Source organism: Nelusetta ayraudi, unplaced genomic scaffold (assembly GCF_046127955.1).
Source record: "Nelusetta ayraudi isolate G7.1 ecotype Tasmania unplaced genomic scaffold, CSIRO-AGI_Nayr_v1 ptg000128l, whole genome shotgun sequence".
Lineage (NCBI taxonomy): Eukaryota > Metazoa > Chordata > Actinopteri > Tetraodontiformes > Monacanthidae > Nelusetta > Nelusetta ayraudi.
In genome coordinates this window covers 1,175,743-1,191,909 of record NW_027466178.1, presented here as the reverse complement: position 1 = coordinate 1,191,909, position 16,167 = coordinate 1,175,743, and the positions used below count along the sequence as shown (strand labels likewise).

General features: G+C 45.6%; 3 protein-coding genes and 1 long non-coding RNA gene across 4 annotated transcripts; 2 read left to right on the top strand and 2 right to left on the bottom strand.

Moving 5' to 3' along the window:
* Positions 1-775: 775 nt before the first annotated feature.
* Positions 776-5,101, bottom strand: LOC142904454 (uncharacterized). The gene has a single exon (XM_076050561.1). The coding sequence runs from the start codon at positions 2,452-2,454 to the stop codon at positions 1,861-1,863; it is 594 nt and encodes a 197-aa protein (XP_075906676.1). The 5' UTR covers positions 2,455-5,101; the 3' UTR covers positions 776-1,860.
* A 151-nt stretch (positions 5,102-5,252) lies between these two features.
* LOC142904455 (RING finger protein 227) lies at positions 5,253-7,046 on the top strand. Its single transcript, XM_076050562.1, has 2 exons — positions 5,253-5,788; positions 6,613-7,046. The coding sequence occupies exons 1-2, from the start codon at positions 5,326-5,328 to the stop codon at positions 6,669-6,671; spliced, it is 522 nt and encodes a 173-aa protein (XP_075906677.1). The 5' UTR covers positions 5,253-5,325; the 3' UTR covers positions 6,672-7,046.
* LOC142904456 (uncharacterized) lies at positions 6,891-8,089 on the bottom strand. Its single transcript, XR_012929406.1, has 2 exons — positions 7,953-8,089; positions 6,891-7,548 (listed from the first exon to the last, which is right to left on the bottom strand). It is a non-coding gene; the product is annotated as an uncharacterized LOC142904456 (long non-coding RNA).
* On the top strand, positions 7,281-10,502 carry LOC142904453 (uncharacterized). The gene is made up of 3 exons (XM_076050560.1): positions 7,281-7,422; positions 7,505-7,557; positions 7,795-10,502. The coding sequence occupies exons 1-3, from the start codon at positions 7,379-7,381 to the stop codon at positions 10,500-10,502; spliced, it is 2,805 nt and encodes a 934-aa protein (XP_075906675.1). The 5' UTR covers positions 7,281-7,378.
* Positions 10,503-16,167: the final 5,665 nt, after the last annotated feature.

The window sequence follows — 16,167 nt, the reverse complement described above, 5'->3', positions numbered from 1 at the left end:
ATTAAACTTTTTTTTTTATTTGAAAGAGACAATGCATACTAATTGACAAATGTAAAAATGCTCGGGTTAGTACAACTGCTAATTTACATAAATAGTCCCCAGGAAATACATTTTCTTGCTGACCAATCAATAAAGTCTGTGCTATCGTTTTGACATCAATCGTTTAATATTTACATTCTTCAGATCATGACATTGCCCCTTAACACCATAAAAGCTTGAAAAAGACAAAGTATTAAATCAAAATTTGTATACCAAAAAAAGTTTAAAATAGCACCAAATCTAATACGTTACAGTGGAGTGTTGATTTTTTAAATTATATAAGATGCCCAAGTTGCAGAGACCTAATAGACATGGTGGGTAGTTGTTTTGATTTTTTTTTTTTTTCTAAATTTGAATTGAAAGCAATCTCTGAAATTTAGGCACATTTCTTGAGTTGAATTCCTTGAGTCCCTGGTGGGTTCTAAATTTTGAAACCACAGTCAGCCATTTAATCAGATTAATTTTTTAATGTTCAGATAAATCTTCAATTTCTCAGGTTGAATATCGAAACATAAAAACAATGTCTAACAACAGTTTTTGTTGAATGTATATATGTTATCAATGAACCTTTCCACAAACTAAACAAAATATTGGAGATGTGTGTTCATGTAAATTCAAATAATCAGAATCTTGTCTGACAGGACCACATGAAGACTCATCATCTGGTATTCTAAAGTGATGCTGCAACTAAATACTAAAATACTTAAGATACTAAAAGATATGGAGAAACAAAATATTTTGGCTTTTGACGTCTTTATTGACTGATTCCACTTGTTGTAGTACCCAAACCAGCCACTAGAGGAACCTCTCTCGCTGAAACAGACTCACCAGCTGAGACCTTGTTGGAATGAATGTATGTTGTTATATTCAGTCAGGAGACAAAGGAAAATTTCTTTTGCAAAAACGATTTTAAACCTATAAAAACGATATGAGAACTTCTTTTATTACACACATCCACCCACTTACAACTTGTTTAATTCTGCATTCAAAATTAAAATCCCTGAAATAACATCCATCCATCCATCCATCCATCCATCCATCCATCCATCCATCCATTTTCAATACCCGCTCTCAGGGTGTCAGGGGTCTGCTGTAGCCTCTCCCAGCTGTCATAGGGGTGAAGGAAGGGTGACAACCTGGACCAGTGGCCACTTTATTAAGGCCACATAGAGACAAACAACCATTCACACTCACACACACATCTACAGACAATTTAGAGTTTCCAATTAACCTTACATGCATGTTTTTGGACTGTGGGAGGAAGACAGAGAACCCAGAGAGAACCCAGCAGATACAGGGAGAACATGGAGAGAAGGCAGCAGAGGGAGAACATGGAGAGCAGCCAGCAGACACAGGGAGAACATGGAGAGAAGCCAGCAGACACATGGAGAATATGGAGAGAAGCCAGCAGACACAGGGAGAACATGGAGAGAAGCCAGCAGAGGGAGAACATGGAGAGAAGCCAGCAGACACAGGGAGAACATGGAGAGAAGCCAGCAGACACATGGAGAATATGGAGAGAAACCAGCAGAGGAAGAACATGGAGAGAACCCAGCAGACACAGGGAGAACATGGAGAGAAGCCAGCAGACACATGGAGAATATGGAGAGAAGCCAGCAGAGGGAGAACATGGACAGAAGCCAGCAGAGGGAGAACATGGAGAGAAGCCAGCAGAGGGAGAACATGGAGAGAAGCCAGCAGAAGGAGAACATGGAAACTGCACACGGAAAGCTCCCAGGCTGGGATCAAACACACAACTTTCTTGCTGTGAGGCAGCAGCACCTGCCTGAAGTATGAAAAAATCCCTCTTCTAATTTTTTCTTAAAGTTTCCTGTTCAAGAAGTGGGGCCCAAATACCACTCCGACCACACAGGTGATAACAAACAGCACCCAGAAGGTGACAGCCAGCAGCTGCACACACAGCAGCGTCTTCTTGCTCTGCTCTGTGACCTCCTCTTCCCCCGAAAGGCCCGCCGCCATCCCATACAAGGGGTCCGGGTGCATCTGCTGCACCTGCAGACTGACGGTGGGCAGGATGATGAAGCGTGCGTCTCTGTTCTCGCCCTCCACCGAGAACACAACCCTCTGGGTGACGGTGGCCAGGCGGGCTGCCACAGCCCCGGGCAGGTGGTAGGCTACGCTGCGGGTGCAGGGTGCCTCTAGAGGGGTGAGGTGGCGGCACAGGGGGCAGGGGATGGCAGGAGGGCTGCGGGGATCCGGGGGCTCCGAGGGACGGAGCTGGATCCTCTGGAGGCATTCTGCACAGAAAACATGGGCGCACTCCAGCGTGCGGGGAGACTTGTTGAAATGGTTGTACTGCTGGTAGCAGATGGGACACTCAGCGTCCGCAGGCTCTTCAGAGGGGGCCACGGGGTCCGTCTGCTGGTGTGGAGCTTGGGCAACATCCCCCGTCATTTTTGGAGGAGGACTCTTGATAGGTCAGTAATGACGGGGGGTGAAAACTTCTGAACTAAAAATTTCCAGGACGAAAAACAGAATCTGTAAACAGGAAACAAGGTCAGGTTCTTGAGGCAAAGGAATCCACAGGGGTTAATTCGTTACTCGTTCACTTTGTTTTATGCAGATACCGCAGCCCATGAGTCATTGCGTTTATGCCTGAGCGACCTCCCTCACGTTGAACTCGCTCCACACAGAACATGTTGACGACGGCACGTAAATCACATCCACAGCATTAGAAAATGAATGACTGGCAAAACAAACAAACCACTGAGAGAGTGAAGTGACCAATTCCTTTTGATAATATTTATCTTAGTCTCATTTAAATGGGCTCTCCTCTGATTGTGAAGATAGGTTTTCATGTTTTTGAAAAAAGTAGCAGGACATATTTTGACCTCAATGGGTAGTTATGCCAGTTTAAGTTTAAACTTAGTCACACTAAGACACCAGGCAACATTTTTGAAGGTCCAAAACAGCTTAACAAACAAGAATATCTCTCAAAACATCAACATGTTTTCTCTTATTAGACTCCTTCTGACATATTATTTATGCAAACCAACTAGCTTCTGGCTCCAGCTTTGGATTGATTAAATGGATTGAGAGTGGTGAAAATCATGTGCCGAAAGATCAAAATTGTTTAAACTTCCAAATCAGTGGAACTGACACAAGCTAATTAGTAAATATGCTGTTGATCACAATGGAAGTGGCACAGATCAAATTTTTGGGGTGTAAAGTACATACACAGATAAATAAAATAAATAGAATGAAGAAGTTTCTTCTTTCAGTGCTCTACATTTTCCACCATAATGTAAAATGTCACTCTGTGCATGAAGGCTGTTTATTGTCCTTGTCAGTTGCTCAGGTGGGAAGTTTAATCACAGGAGGATTGTTGCTTGGCTTGGGTCCTCCTAGGATCAGTGCATGGCAACAACGAAAACCTGAAACCTTTTCCTTTTAGCTAAAACAAAGCACAAATGTGTTATTTAATAGAACAAATGTGTTTACAATTGGATTGAAGCAAGTAAGTATTTTGATTGGAGCTGAAACCACAGCCCAATAAGAAAAAGGACACAGAGTGGAAGTGCTGAAGCTGTTTGGTGTTATTGTAATAAACAGCCTGGTGTCTCCATGGGATACGGGTTTCAGGGCGATAACTGACGGAAACTGGCAGCAATCCATCGCCTCATACCAGGAGACAGATAAGACGGCCACTTACCTCATGTCAAACGCCCCAGTCTACCCCGATGCCAATCTTCAAGGAGCCAGCTGCCCTCCGCCAGCACACCGCTCAAACTCATGCTGGCACAGGAGTGTCCTCCACTCTTCAAGTCTTTGGCGTCTCTGATCATCGCCTTGCAGACAACTTCACCTGATTTTGCTGGCCCCACATGAGGCATCACTCTGGTGAGCTGAGCAGTAATTAAACCCTGGGTGATGTAATGCCAACAGGGACACCTAAGGCAGAAAATGACAGTCCTACAGGCAGATGTCGTCATTATGCCTCGACACTGCTTATTTTAAAAAGTGTGAATTAATTGCTGAGCATCAACCGTTTTGATGCACTTTCGTTCCTCGAAGGTGGTGATCCGTTACAGTGACGTGGTAAAATAAAATAAGCGTTCAGCAACAGGAGAGTTGTGCATGTCCACAGTGGTGGTGTTCTCACTAAAATGTTCCAATGAAATTTCTGACGTGAATTAAAGTCAGCAACCTGCACCGTTGTAACTCTTGAGCCGCGGTTGACCCTAATTGGAATCAATTTTGCACTGTGTTGAAGTGCACGTTTGCACGCACACTCTCATTTTGACCTTATGTGCGTAAATGATATGACTGTGTGATTGAACCTACTGTAAGTGGCAGGCTGGCAGACGTTGCTCGGCTGTTAGGTTAGTCACTGAAAAACTCAAGATTGAAGAGCTTATTTTCTCCGAGAGCACTAAGTCTGCAGCTGTACGTTTGACCGTAGCCCGTACAACACGCAAAAAGAGCTTGTTTAGCCTGCGTATTGTATTATTGCTTATTGCTTTTCAAAATAAAAGTAACAGGTTACGTCTGTTAAATGGAATAATTTTATCTTGACAAACAGAAAGTTTTTTTGTTGTTTTTTTTTAATGATGGTATTTCCACTTTTGCTTGGCTTCCTGATGTCTTTTTTCCCAGAGCAATTGTCTCTTTCCTTCTCGTTGACAAGTTACTTATTTCCTCTTAAATTTTAGTAAGGATGGGGTCAGACACAAAAGCAGGAAGGCTTGCAGAGACAAGAGGTTGTACGTCGACTTTACTAGCACACACACACACACACACACACACACACACACACACACACACACAATGAGAGAGTGAGTGATTCTGAGCCAAGGTTTACCGGTAAATCACCATAAAAGGGCAGAGGAATGAAAGGAGGGAGGGAGTGAACGAGGTCCGTAGATGACTGGGAGGGATGACGTGACGTCATGCGTTGGTGACATAAATAGAACAACGGTGAATAAATTATTAACCGCATATTAACACAGCGGTTGACCACGTGATAAAAGAGGGTGTGTGTGTGTGAGAGAGAGAGAGAGAGAGAGAGAGAGAGAGAGAGAGAGGGAGGGAAGGAAGGAGGGAGTAAGTGTGTGTGTGTGTGTGTGTGTGTGTGTGTGTGTCCCTTCGCCGTCACGTGTCCAGCCAGTGACTCATATTAATTTGATGACTTCATCCTTTTCAATCGCCTACGTCAGGTTCCAGCAGTCTCCTCCCCCACACAAACGCACACAACTGGGCTATAAGTTTCATTCAAACCAGGAGGGAAACATCGACCAAGCAACCACGACCTACACAGCCAGCAGGATGGATTCGGACCTGGAGTGCAGTGTGTGTTACCAGCTCTTCAACGCGGGTCGCCGGTGTCCCCGGGAGCTCCAGTGTAAGCACACCTTCTGTGAGACGTGCCTGCGGGCCATGCTGACGCACCGGGGGGCCACCGAGGCTCCGGCCGGTTCCCACAGGTTGATCCTGTGCCCGCTGTGCCGATACCCCACATCCGTCTCCGAGGAGGGGAGGGTGAGAGCCGAGCTGCGGGTGGACGAAGGAGTCCTGGAGCAGCTGCTGGCTGCCGGGCTCCTGGACCGACCGGTGGACGAGTCGGATGAGGACCAGGATGTCCGGAGTGAGGAGGGCGGGACCACCCTCCCCGGTGGCCCACACCAGGGGGGCGTCGAGGCGTTCTCGGGCTCCAGAGGAGGAAGGCTGCGGCAGTCCTGGAAGAAAGTTTGGCGGAGGATCAGCTGGAAGAACTCACAGAGACAAGACGGTAGGTTTTTAACACTATAATTCTAACGATGGGGTTGTGAGATTTTTATTGGTCAAAGACATCAATAGACAGCAGGATAAGAAGAGACCGAGGTTGAGAAAAGTGAAAGTGAAAATTAAATTCTTAACGATACTAGATCAATAACAACTTTATTTCGTCTTGAATTTCTGACAGATGCTGCTTTGGTTTAATAGGCAAAGAGACCTACAGTTCTTATAAAAGACTTCACTTAAGCAAACGTAAAGATCGAGGGCTTGTCACTATATCATAAGTTAGTAAAAGTTGATAACAAATTATATTGAACGATTATATTTACTTATAAATTAAACCTACATTCACTGGGAAGAAATTATTCTTCATAATTTCTTCATAAAATCTTAAAACAACATATTGCTCAATCGAAACCCCGAAACCACAACCCGTTTCAAACACGTAGTTGATCGCCTCACGTCAGTTAGCCGTGTTGTGGAGCCCTCTGCTGGTGAAAGTAATTTGTTTACCAACCCCCCCCCTCCCCCCCCCCAAAAAAAATCTGGTTTTCTGCTTAAATTTTAGACTTCGCTTGGCTATAGACAATTATATTCATTATTTGTTAGTCAGTTATAGTTTCTGGGTAAACCTACCAAAAGATTAGGAAGAAGGAAGAAGAAAACTTTTTAATAGAATGTATCACACTTGCAACAAAAAAAAAGAAGAAGAAGAAGAAGAATTAGATCTATATTCAGTCTAATGAATATTTCTATAAAGGTGAATAACTGTTGGAGTTTATATGAAGTGTCTGCTTCACAGATATTCTAACGTTCTTTGTTTTTCTCCTTCCGCAGTTTTTCTCTCAGACACTGACCTGAGAAGCCTTGCCATGATGTCCTGCTACATGTTCTAGACTCAAGGCTCTTTGGCCTCGACACCCTGGATGGATAATGTGATTATTACACACAGTATGGACCTTTGCTACTGGTGCAATCCTGCAATCCTGCTGTCTTCACACACAGATAGAGCTGACCCAGATTTAATTTTAAAAGTTATGGGAAAACAGTAGGTCCTAATGTATGTCTATTTGTGCACATATCTTATGTATATCTGTATTTGTTATATGTCTGTATTTATTTTAGCAAACCGCAATTTAATTTTTGGAGTTCCAGTGTCAGGCTGACCAATGGCCAAGTCTGTGATATTTATTTTTTGTATATTTGTATTTATAAGAACATTTGTAAACCAATTTAAATTAAATTAAATGAATTCTAGTTTGTACCCTGAACTCTTGTTGTTTTTCAAGTTCTGGTTTATTTAACGGAGCTATTTTACCTTTCACGTAATAGTGAAAACAGTGTTTTCAATAATGTCTTAGTACAAGCAACCTTCATTTACAATAATCCAAAATCCTTAGAAGTAATCATAGATAAAGGTAAAATAATCATTTCACACAGATGGTTGACAGCTAGGCCTCAGACATGGCTAACCAGGTGAAAGGCATTTCCTCCAATTAGACACTCAGCCAGCAGCAGAGCATGAGAGCTCAACAACACATGGCGTGACAACACCACAGCTGGTTTTTACAGCGACTTTTTCCGTAATTGTCCAAACTTTGGGATGACGTCGGATGCGATGTCAGAAAATTTCATTTCCTGCTGCAGGTATTACATCGAACAAAGACATTGTCCTCTATTTGTTTTTTTTATAACGTACCGCTAAGTGTATATGTTTCCCTCGCTATAGACTTGCAGTTATCAGTGCAGCTGTCACGTTGTTCATCTTGTGTTCTGCAAGAGGTAAGTGCAAAAAAGCTGATGCCGGTAGTTTCTGTGACCTCGCTCTGAAAGGGAAAGGTGTGCGTTGGCTCATTGGATTGGTCACAGGATCACATATTTGTCCTCTTAAAGCTGTAGATAAAAAAAATAAAACATGTGATTTATCATTTTGTTAAATATCACAATTAGAAAATTGGTATTTCAACACAAACATTTAATTGCAAAACTATTTTTTTCATCATGTTTTCTCCTTTTTAGCCAGTGCGATTACCCCAATGGACAAAATGGTGAAGCGCATTGTTATCAGACGACTAAACTCTTCACCCAGAATGTCTTCATCATCACATACAGTAATCCAAACAGGAAGAAACACAACACAGGGAGGGAAGTACCGGGAATTATCACAGATGACTCACCGTCAGTTGGAGCCTCGGCTGTCTTACAACAACAGATTCATTTATGGACAGAAATTCCCCGACGACGGCAACAAAGGTCAAAACTTTGTAAATTATGTCCCTCACTCTCACGGGGCGGCACAAAGTGGAAACTCCCAACTTGCGCCCTCTGTGATCATTGAAAAATCATCTCAGAGAGGAGCTGCCAGGTCCTTTTATCAGACCCTTCATTCACCTCCAGCTGGAGACCGCAAAGACGTTCCAAAGTCTCACAGTGAGGAAAAAATTCAGGGGAGAGGCTCTCAAGGGATAAATGGTGGCAAAACCTTTTGGCAACATGCTGAATCTATGCCGTTTTCAACACAAAGTTCTGGACTGTCACTGGCAGCACCACAAGCACGGCACAGTAGCTCTAGAGAGAAAAACAAGCTTGATGTGGTCGGGCCGTGGGGAACACACAGCAAGACGGAAACAAACAAATTCTTCAGCTCTGCAAGCCAAATTTCCCCTCTCAGACCGTTAGTCAGCAACAGCTTCCAATTCTCCGAGTTTAAAAGCAACCTGAGCCCAGAAAAACAAGTTCTATCAATCACAGATTCCGCTCAGGGGAGTTTAGGAAGTTATAATAAAAAGGCCCAATTGTTTCTCTCCTCTTCAAGTCCCGTTTTTGAGACAGTAAAAGGAGTCAAGGCTGACAGGGTGGCTGCTGTCTTTAAGCAAAGGCTCCCTGACGCGAGCATTCATAGCAGGATGTCTTCAGGGGGAGAGAAGGTGCAGAGAGGTGTCCTAAACCTGGGGAGATTCAACCCAGGCAATTTCAACCATCCCAAATCAAGGTTTCATCATGCAAATTTTGCTAAACGGGGAGTATCGATGGATAATCTCACAAGGCACAGCCACCGCAGCAAAGCAGAAACTCATGGAACTGGAATTCCACCTCTAAAGGAATCTGTGGCGAGCGGCCGGGTCACTCTGACCACAGAAGAAACAGCACAAAAGACAGAAGGCATCGCTGACTTCAAAGGATTTATAAAGCGCATACGGAAACCTGTAAACAAGCTTTTGAATCTCTCATCCAGCCACCCAGGCGAGAGGAACAACTTTCGAAAGTCCATCCTTAAAAAGGGGACGTTCGAGGTCACAAATGTCTACCACCCATCTTCATCACCCAAGTACAGCTTTGGTCTTAAAATAACAACACCTCAGAACGATCTCACACCTCTTCCTGCCACTTCAGATGGGGAAACTAACGAGAGCCAGCCTTTACTGTCTGACTATGACGTCAAAATAAAGAGGAATCGTGGCAGACCGTTCCAAAGCTACAGCAGGATCTATGGCCTTAAGGGATTTGGCTCATGGCCACATGAGGGAGCCAGAGGTTTCATTAAACGTCCATATAAGTCTGTCAGAGATCAGGCGGTTTTGCAGGGATTTAAAGGTAGAGGCTCTCAGATCTGGCAACCGGAAAGCAGCAGGATTCAAAGGTGGCAAAATGAAACGGCGCCAGGTAGTGACACGGTAAGAGAAGACCAAAAGGAAGAAAGCAACAGAAGCCTCACTCGTCTGGGGCTGCAGCCTGATCACCACAAATCTGGCAACGCTTCCGGCACAGAAGGAAAGCAAAACAAAACCACAGCGCCAGTGGAGCACAGAGACCCCTCTTCTTCTCTCAGACCAGCAGCAGAACTCAGTCCTAATCCACGGTCACCGTCTCAGCCCAGAACCGTGATCGGACACCACATGCCCAGACCCTCCATAGGTGTGGCCAGAGGTCAGCGGGTGAGTGGGAAAGCAACTATGAAGCTCACCAACTACTCCTTGCCCCAGAATGCAGTCATCTTCAGGAAACCAGTTTCCAGGCTCCAAGTCATCACCTACACTGATATTTTGGGCAGCGCTTCATTCACGGGTGTCAGAGTCGCAAACGACACAATAGCCACTCCAGTCACTGAAGATTCCTCCGTTCCAACAGCAGCGGAAGAGAGGGGGGAGGAGGAGGAGGAGGAGAAAGAGGTTGAGGTGGTGGAAGCGGGAGAGAGGGAGAAAGAGGAAGAGGACAGGGAGGAGGAAGGGAAGAAGAAACAGGAAGAGGTGGAGGAAGTGGGAGAGCAGGAGAAGAAAGAAGACAGGGAGGAGGAAGAGAAGGAGAAAGACAAAAAGGTGGAGAAGGTAGAGGAGGAAGGGAAAGAGGAAAAGGATGATGAGAAAGAAATAGAGGAGGAAGAGAAGAACATGGAGGAGAAGGGGGTAAAGGACATGGAAGTGGGAGAGGAGGAGGAGGAAGACGGTGAGCAGAGCGTTGACTCTGAAGTTGCTGTGCACGGTGGAAACCACACAAGCAGGAGCCCCGAAGCAAAAAGCGGAGGTGACAGAGGCCCTCAAGACGCTGACAGCGACGGGAGCACGTCAGAGTTGGACAGTGAAGGAAGTGGAGGTGGAAGTTTGATCACATCGGACGCATCCCCAGATCAGAGCCTCAGCGAGGAGTCATCAGAAGTGCAATACCTGAGAACATCTACCAGGAACGACTCATTCCAGTCCGCGAACCAGACAAACCACACAGAGACATGAGACAATGTGAATCTTGAACCCATTAAAGTGAATGAAATGCCACCCGTTCGTGATGTTTGATATGAACGCCTATATTTTCTTTAAGATTTCAAGTGTCTCCAGATCTCTGAGACACTTTAACGTGTTTAATTGTATCTAATAAGACATCCTAATGAGGAAGAAAATAATTTCTTCTGAACTGAACAGTATTAGGTGCAATTTATGTCCATGTTTTCACAGTAACATTTCTAGAATAACTTCAAATCCCCTATCTCCACATTTTTCCCACAAATAGCATGATTAAAAAAAAAAGCAAGAACCATCAATGTCTGGATGGTAAATTACGTTGAGATGCAGCAGCCCTTAACATTCCAACAAAACAAATACCCTCAACCTGATCCAATTCTCTAAGCTCCCCTCTTTGTTCTGTCCCGAGCAGGGAAACAGAAGGAAGGTCATACTTGAGGCTTTTTATAATTTGGGTGGTATTCCCATTCCTTCTGTCCTCGTTTTTCCAGGGAGGCAGCGGCTACCTCTGTGTGCTGACACAGATTTTCCGTCCCCTCTCTCTCTCTCTCTCTCCTACTCTCAACTCTCAGCCAGCAATATCATTTACCATGCTGGTCTCTCAGTTTACTCGCCGTGGAAAAACTTGTTCTTCCTCGCCTTTCTGAAAGGGTCTCTTTCTCCGGCTCACGGCGAAAAGACGCGTCAGAGGGAAATGAAGACAGCTAAGTCGTCGTGTTGCTAGTTCCTCTTGATTTACGGCAAGCCGCAAACACTGATGGTGAAAAGCGGGAAATGAAATGTTTGCTGTGTTCTGTAATCTTGTTGGTGGCAATTTCATCGGATTAAAGACATTCCAAAACAGATCGGAGCAGATTTATTCCACTAGGGGTCGCCACATAATCACTTTCTTTTTAACACCACGTGTGCGCTCATGCTTTAGAAGTGTGTGTGTGTGTGTGTGTGTGTGTGTGTGTGTGTGTGTGTGTGTGTGTTGAAAGTAACAAAACCAACAACTTCGGCAGACAGACTGCAGAAAACCTGCACGCAAGCAGCCAAACTGGATTTTCTTCCAACCTTATCAATCAGTCAATCATGCGTCCCCGTTCGCACCACATGACCTTTTATCTTTACCCACCAGCCAGTCCATTAGCCTGGCCACCTAAATGCCTGCTCTATGCTTCAAACTCTTATCTGGGAGCTCACAGGGGCCCCACAGTGAGTATAGAGAGGGGCCGTTCCAAGGGACCTGCCAGTCAACCTTAAACACACAGTACGTTGGATTAACGCTCACTCACTCGCTCACTCCCATTCAACTGCCACCACACCAGCACCTGCAGACAGCAGGGCGGCCCACTTTCCCATGGCTCAGAGGTATTCTGGCTGATGCTGGAAAGTTTTCCACACACCAGGGCGTGAACCCGGCGAGCTCCCTCGACGCTCTCCCCTCTTCGTCTGCCGCCTTTTGTGTCTCTAAGTGTTTGCCAGCCTGCTTCACCGACTCCCCTGCCTCCTCGACTGTTTGCATTCATCTATAATATCTTCTATCAGTGTGTGTGTGTGTGTGTGTGTGTGTGTGTGTGTGTCACAGGCGGTGGTGTTCTCTTGCAAAGCAGGTTTCCCCTCCCTCCTGCTACTCCCACCCCGAGGGGGAATTCTGCACCATGTGTCTGAGGTTTTAAGGGAGCTTTCAAGGAAAATAAAGCACACAGGGCCTCACGGCTGCCCCTCCACCTCTCCCCCAACACCTCCCTCGACTTCGCCTCCTCCTAGTCCTCCTCCTCCCTCCCTCCCCTTCTCGTTTATCCCCTCCTTGCCCGCACCGTGAGGGGATTCTCTTTGGTTTGTTAAATCTCGGTTCCTTCCTTCCTCTCAGCCGCCAAGTGACGGCGATCGTTCTTTGCTCGTTCCGCCCGTGACGGAGAAGAATCCACAGTCGCGGCAAACATTCCCACACGAGGAGGTGCGAGCGAGGCTGACTGCGCCAAGAGAAAGGCACGGCTGAGAGAAAGAAAGGCTTTTTGTTTGGCCAAGTACACCATGTGAAAGCGGAGGACGAGGCGAGTGAAACCGAGGGAGCCAGACACACACCAGGAGATGGTTTTGCCGGGCCGCAGCTCAGGTTTCCTCTCAGCTACCAGGACCAGAGTCCAACACATCCCACACATTCGCTCAGGCTCAAGTTCTCACAGGTCTCGCATCATCTCCATTTTCAGTTCTTTTATTTTTCACCCCAGACTCCAGCCGTGCAGCCACACATGCTAATACATGTGAATTAGCGTACAGGACATTTAGCCCTCTGTTTAAAGTCTCCCGCAAAACTCAAAGGTGCTACAAAAATGACTGATGCTTTGTTTCGGCATTGGTAAGAGAACAAAAACAAGGCAGTCTCCAAAGGTGGAACCCATACCTGGCTTGGAATTTGCAGTTCACCTGGAAGAAGCATGAGGGAGGCGGCAATTCCCTTGATGACATCAAAAAGGGTCGAGATGTGTGCAAAATGCAAAATGCAACAAGCAAAAGAATAACAGACAGCCTCTCATTTCCACGGAGGCCATTGCTAAGCAAAACTTAAAAAAAAACACTGGTGCCCGTCCCGTTGGCACAGTGGTTGGTGCTGCCACCTCGTAGTACGAAGGTTGTGGGTTCGATTGCGGGCCTGGGGCCTTTCTGTGTGGAGTTTGCATGTTCTCTCAGTGTCTGCTGGGTTCTCTCCAGGTTCTCTGCCTTCCTCCCACAGTCCAAAAACATGCACGTAAGATGAATTGGAAACTGTCCATAGGTGTGTATGTGAGTGTGAATGGTTGGTTGTCTGTATGTGGCCCTGCCACGAACTGGTGACTTGTCCAGGGTGCCACCATGCCCTCGTCCTTTGACCCCCGTGACCCTGAGCTCAGGAATAAGCGGGTATTGAAAATGGATGGATGGAAAAAGATAAAGATAAAAGTAAGGACTTTATTCTGATTAAAGGACCTTAAAACTTGGATGGAGGACAGGAAGGTTAGGAATTAGCAGCGTCCTGACTTTAATCCATGGTTTTACTGGCTGGGTCAACGTACAGCCGGCTAACCTAAACCCACACACTCGTAGCATTAATTTCCCAGATTATTTTCAGAATAAAGAGGCGGTCATATTCCAAACTGGCCTCACTTTACCCTTCTTGGAGCTTCCCGCAACTGAAAGTCAACCTCTGGCCCATAACACAGAACGCGTGTGACGGGAAGGAAGCACTTTAGAAGCATGGAATAGCAGCAACATTAACATTCCCACATGTGCTGTGGGGGAAAAGCTATTTCCGTGTCCTCAGTCCAGAGAGTTTCCCTGCGGCCTGTGCCACAGAGGAAGTCATAAAGTAGGGACGACTTCCTGTATTGTTGTCAACACGTCAATTGTATGTGTGGCAAAATGCTAAATGGCTGATAATGATATAAACACCACAAAAATAACACCATCGGAGAGGCCGGCATGGACGTGTTTTCCCCTCAGCAGTCGGATAAGTGATCTCCCAGTGAAACATGGAGCAACGCAGGTCCAACAACAACAGGTCCGATTGAAAGGATTAATGCAAACTAATGTTGGCTGTAAAAGTGAAGGAATTCTTTTGTTTCCCAGAATAACTCAAGAAAGCAACTTCTATTGTCTATTAACTCTTTCAATCAAGTTTTGTCTTTTACTCTTATTTATTGTAAACTCGTACTTCTCATCTTTTTCTTTTGGTGTTTAGTATATTCGAATCAAATTCTTTTTTTTTGTTGTATTGTTTCTGCCTTACTTATTATTGCAGTTTTGGCACAACCACAGAAACACAGTAATGTCCCCCAGGAGAGATTCTTTCTCACAAAGTCCAACAAAAGGTTCAGCCACCACAATCATTTTCATACGATCCCTCTCATATGTTTGGTACCTCTGGAACATGAGAGGTTATTGAGTTCGTTTCTTGCTCTCTGCATCTATACACTATACCCATAGAGGATACAATGCAACACACACACACACACACACACACACACACACACACACACTAGCAGTCTGAACTTGTTGTCCTCGTCGTCTTGGCACCGCTCCAGCTTGGCCCCACCACCCCCGCCACCGCCTCCCCACACCATCACCACGCCAAGGCGGCCATTGTTGCCGCCACACGGTCCAGATGGCAGCTGTGCCCGTCCGCCTTGTGGGCTAAAAAAAAAGAAAAAAAAGAGTAAAGGTTGACATTCTTTAAAGGTTCTAAATCAGGGGGGGCCTGTCTCTGCAAGTGCATTGTGGTGGGGAAGAGAAAGTGATAAATAAGGTCTTGAAAGTCCCCTTTGAACTCACTTTTGTGGGGGGGGAACAAAAGCCGTCGGGTAAATGAGCTGCAAGAATGTGTTTGGGTAGCGCTTCAGGTGTGAGGGCTTCTGCTTTCCACACACACACACACACACACACACACACACACACACACACACACACACTCTCTCTCTGACGCCTGTTATTCTGAAGTCCACGCTCACCTCCTTTCCACTCGGCCGATGGAAGAGCGTTCTCTCTCTCTCTCACTCACTTTCTCACCCCAATTAATTTATCCGCCTCCTGATCCCGGATTGAGTTACTCACTGGCAGGAGATGACACGAGATCTCGCGCAAACAATGCGAAGAAAAGGAGTGCGAGGTTTATCAGGATCACCAAAATGCATTTAATTAAAAGCCGGTGCCGAGTGAGCGTCTCTGAGCTGCGCCCGCTGTTGCAAAACACCATGCTGTTGTTCAGACTTCCAGTAGGCCGGGGTGATTAACCTCAGTGGCCACCTGCCAAGCAGAGTGTAAGTGATCTTATCAATGGCAGCGGTGGATGCGACAAACGCAGCTGAGAAAGCCTCACGTCTTTTCTCGTTGAGCCTTTACTGAATGAAGAGAAAGAAGAAGAATCAGACAGGTCTTCCGACCACAGCGCAGGTGTGGCTTCAGAAAGAAGCACCGCAGATGGCAAACAAGGAGCCCTGTGTCTAAAATTACACATGGTGTACTGTTCACACTTGTCTCGTTGTGAATGGGAAGAGTTCACTGTTGCGAAATTGCACTAGAGCGCTTTCTTTCGAACATGAAAGATTTTAAATAGTTATGATGTTGGTGGCTTCATGATCACAGCGGGTTGTGGACAGGTGAGCCATGTTCGTCTTGATGTTTCAAGCACTATAAGAACTATTTCGATAGCACGACGCGTCTGGCCCAAAGTATGTTATAGAACATGCACCATCATGTGATGTCAGTGGAAATGAGTTGGCCTCCAAGGGAAATTCTTGCAGCTTTCGTAACAAGCGTTAGAAAACACTTGTGGTTTTTCGAAAGTAACCCAGAGTTATTCTACACATAACCAAAGTTTTGGGCCGTCCAAACCTCGGGTGTCTTGTGGTGCCCAGACCAAATCAAGAGTTTGTTTTGCCAGACTTTACCAAGTACTATTGGTGCATAAAAGCTAATCATAGTTTATACAGCACTTGGTAATGTGTAGGAAAACACTGCGGTTATGGTTCAAGTTCAACATTTTCACTACGTTTCCAGCAAACTTCTGTGAAGCAAACTTCTCTCTCGTCTATGTCCCTCACATGAACACATTTGTCTTTCTTTGTCTGTTCTTACAGAATTACCCTCATTACATCGTCATCTTAGCAGTCGGTCATAGAAACAAAAGAAGTCACAAGTC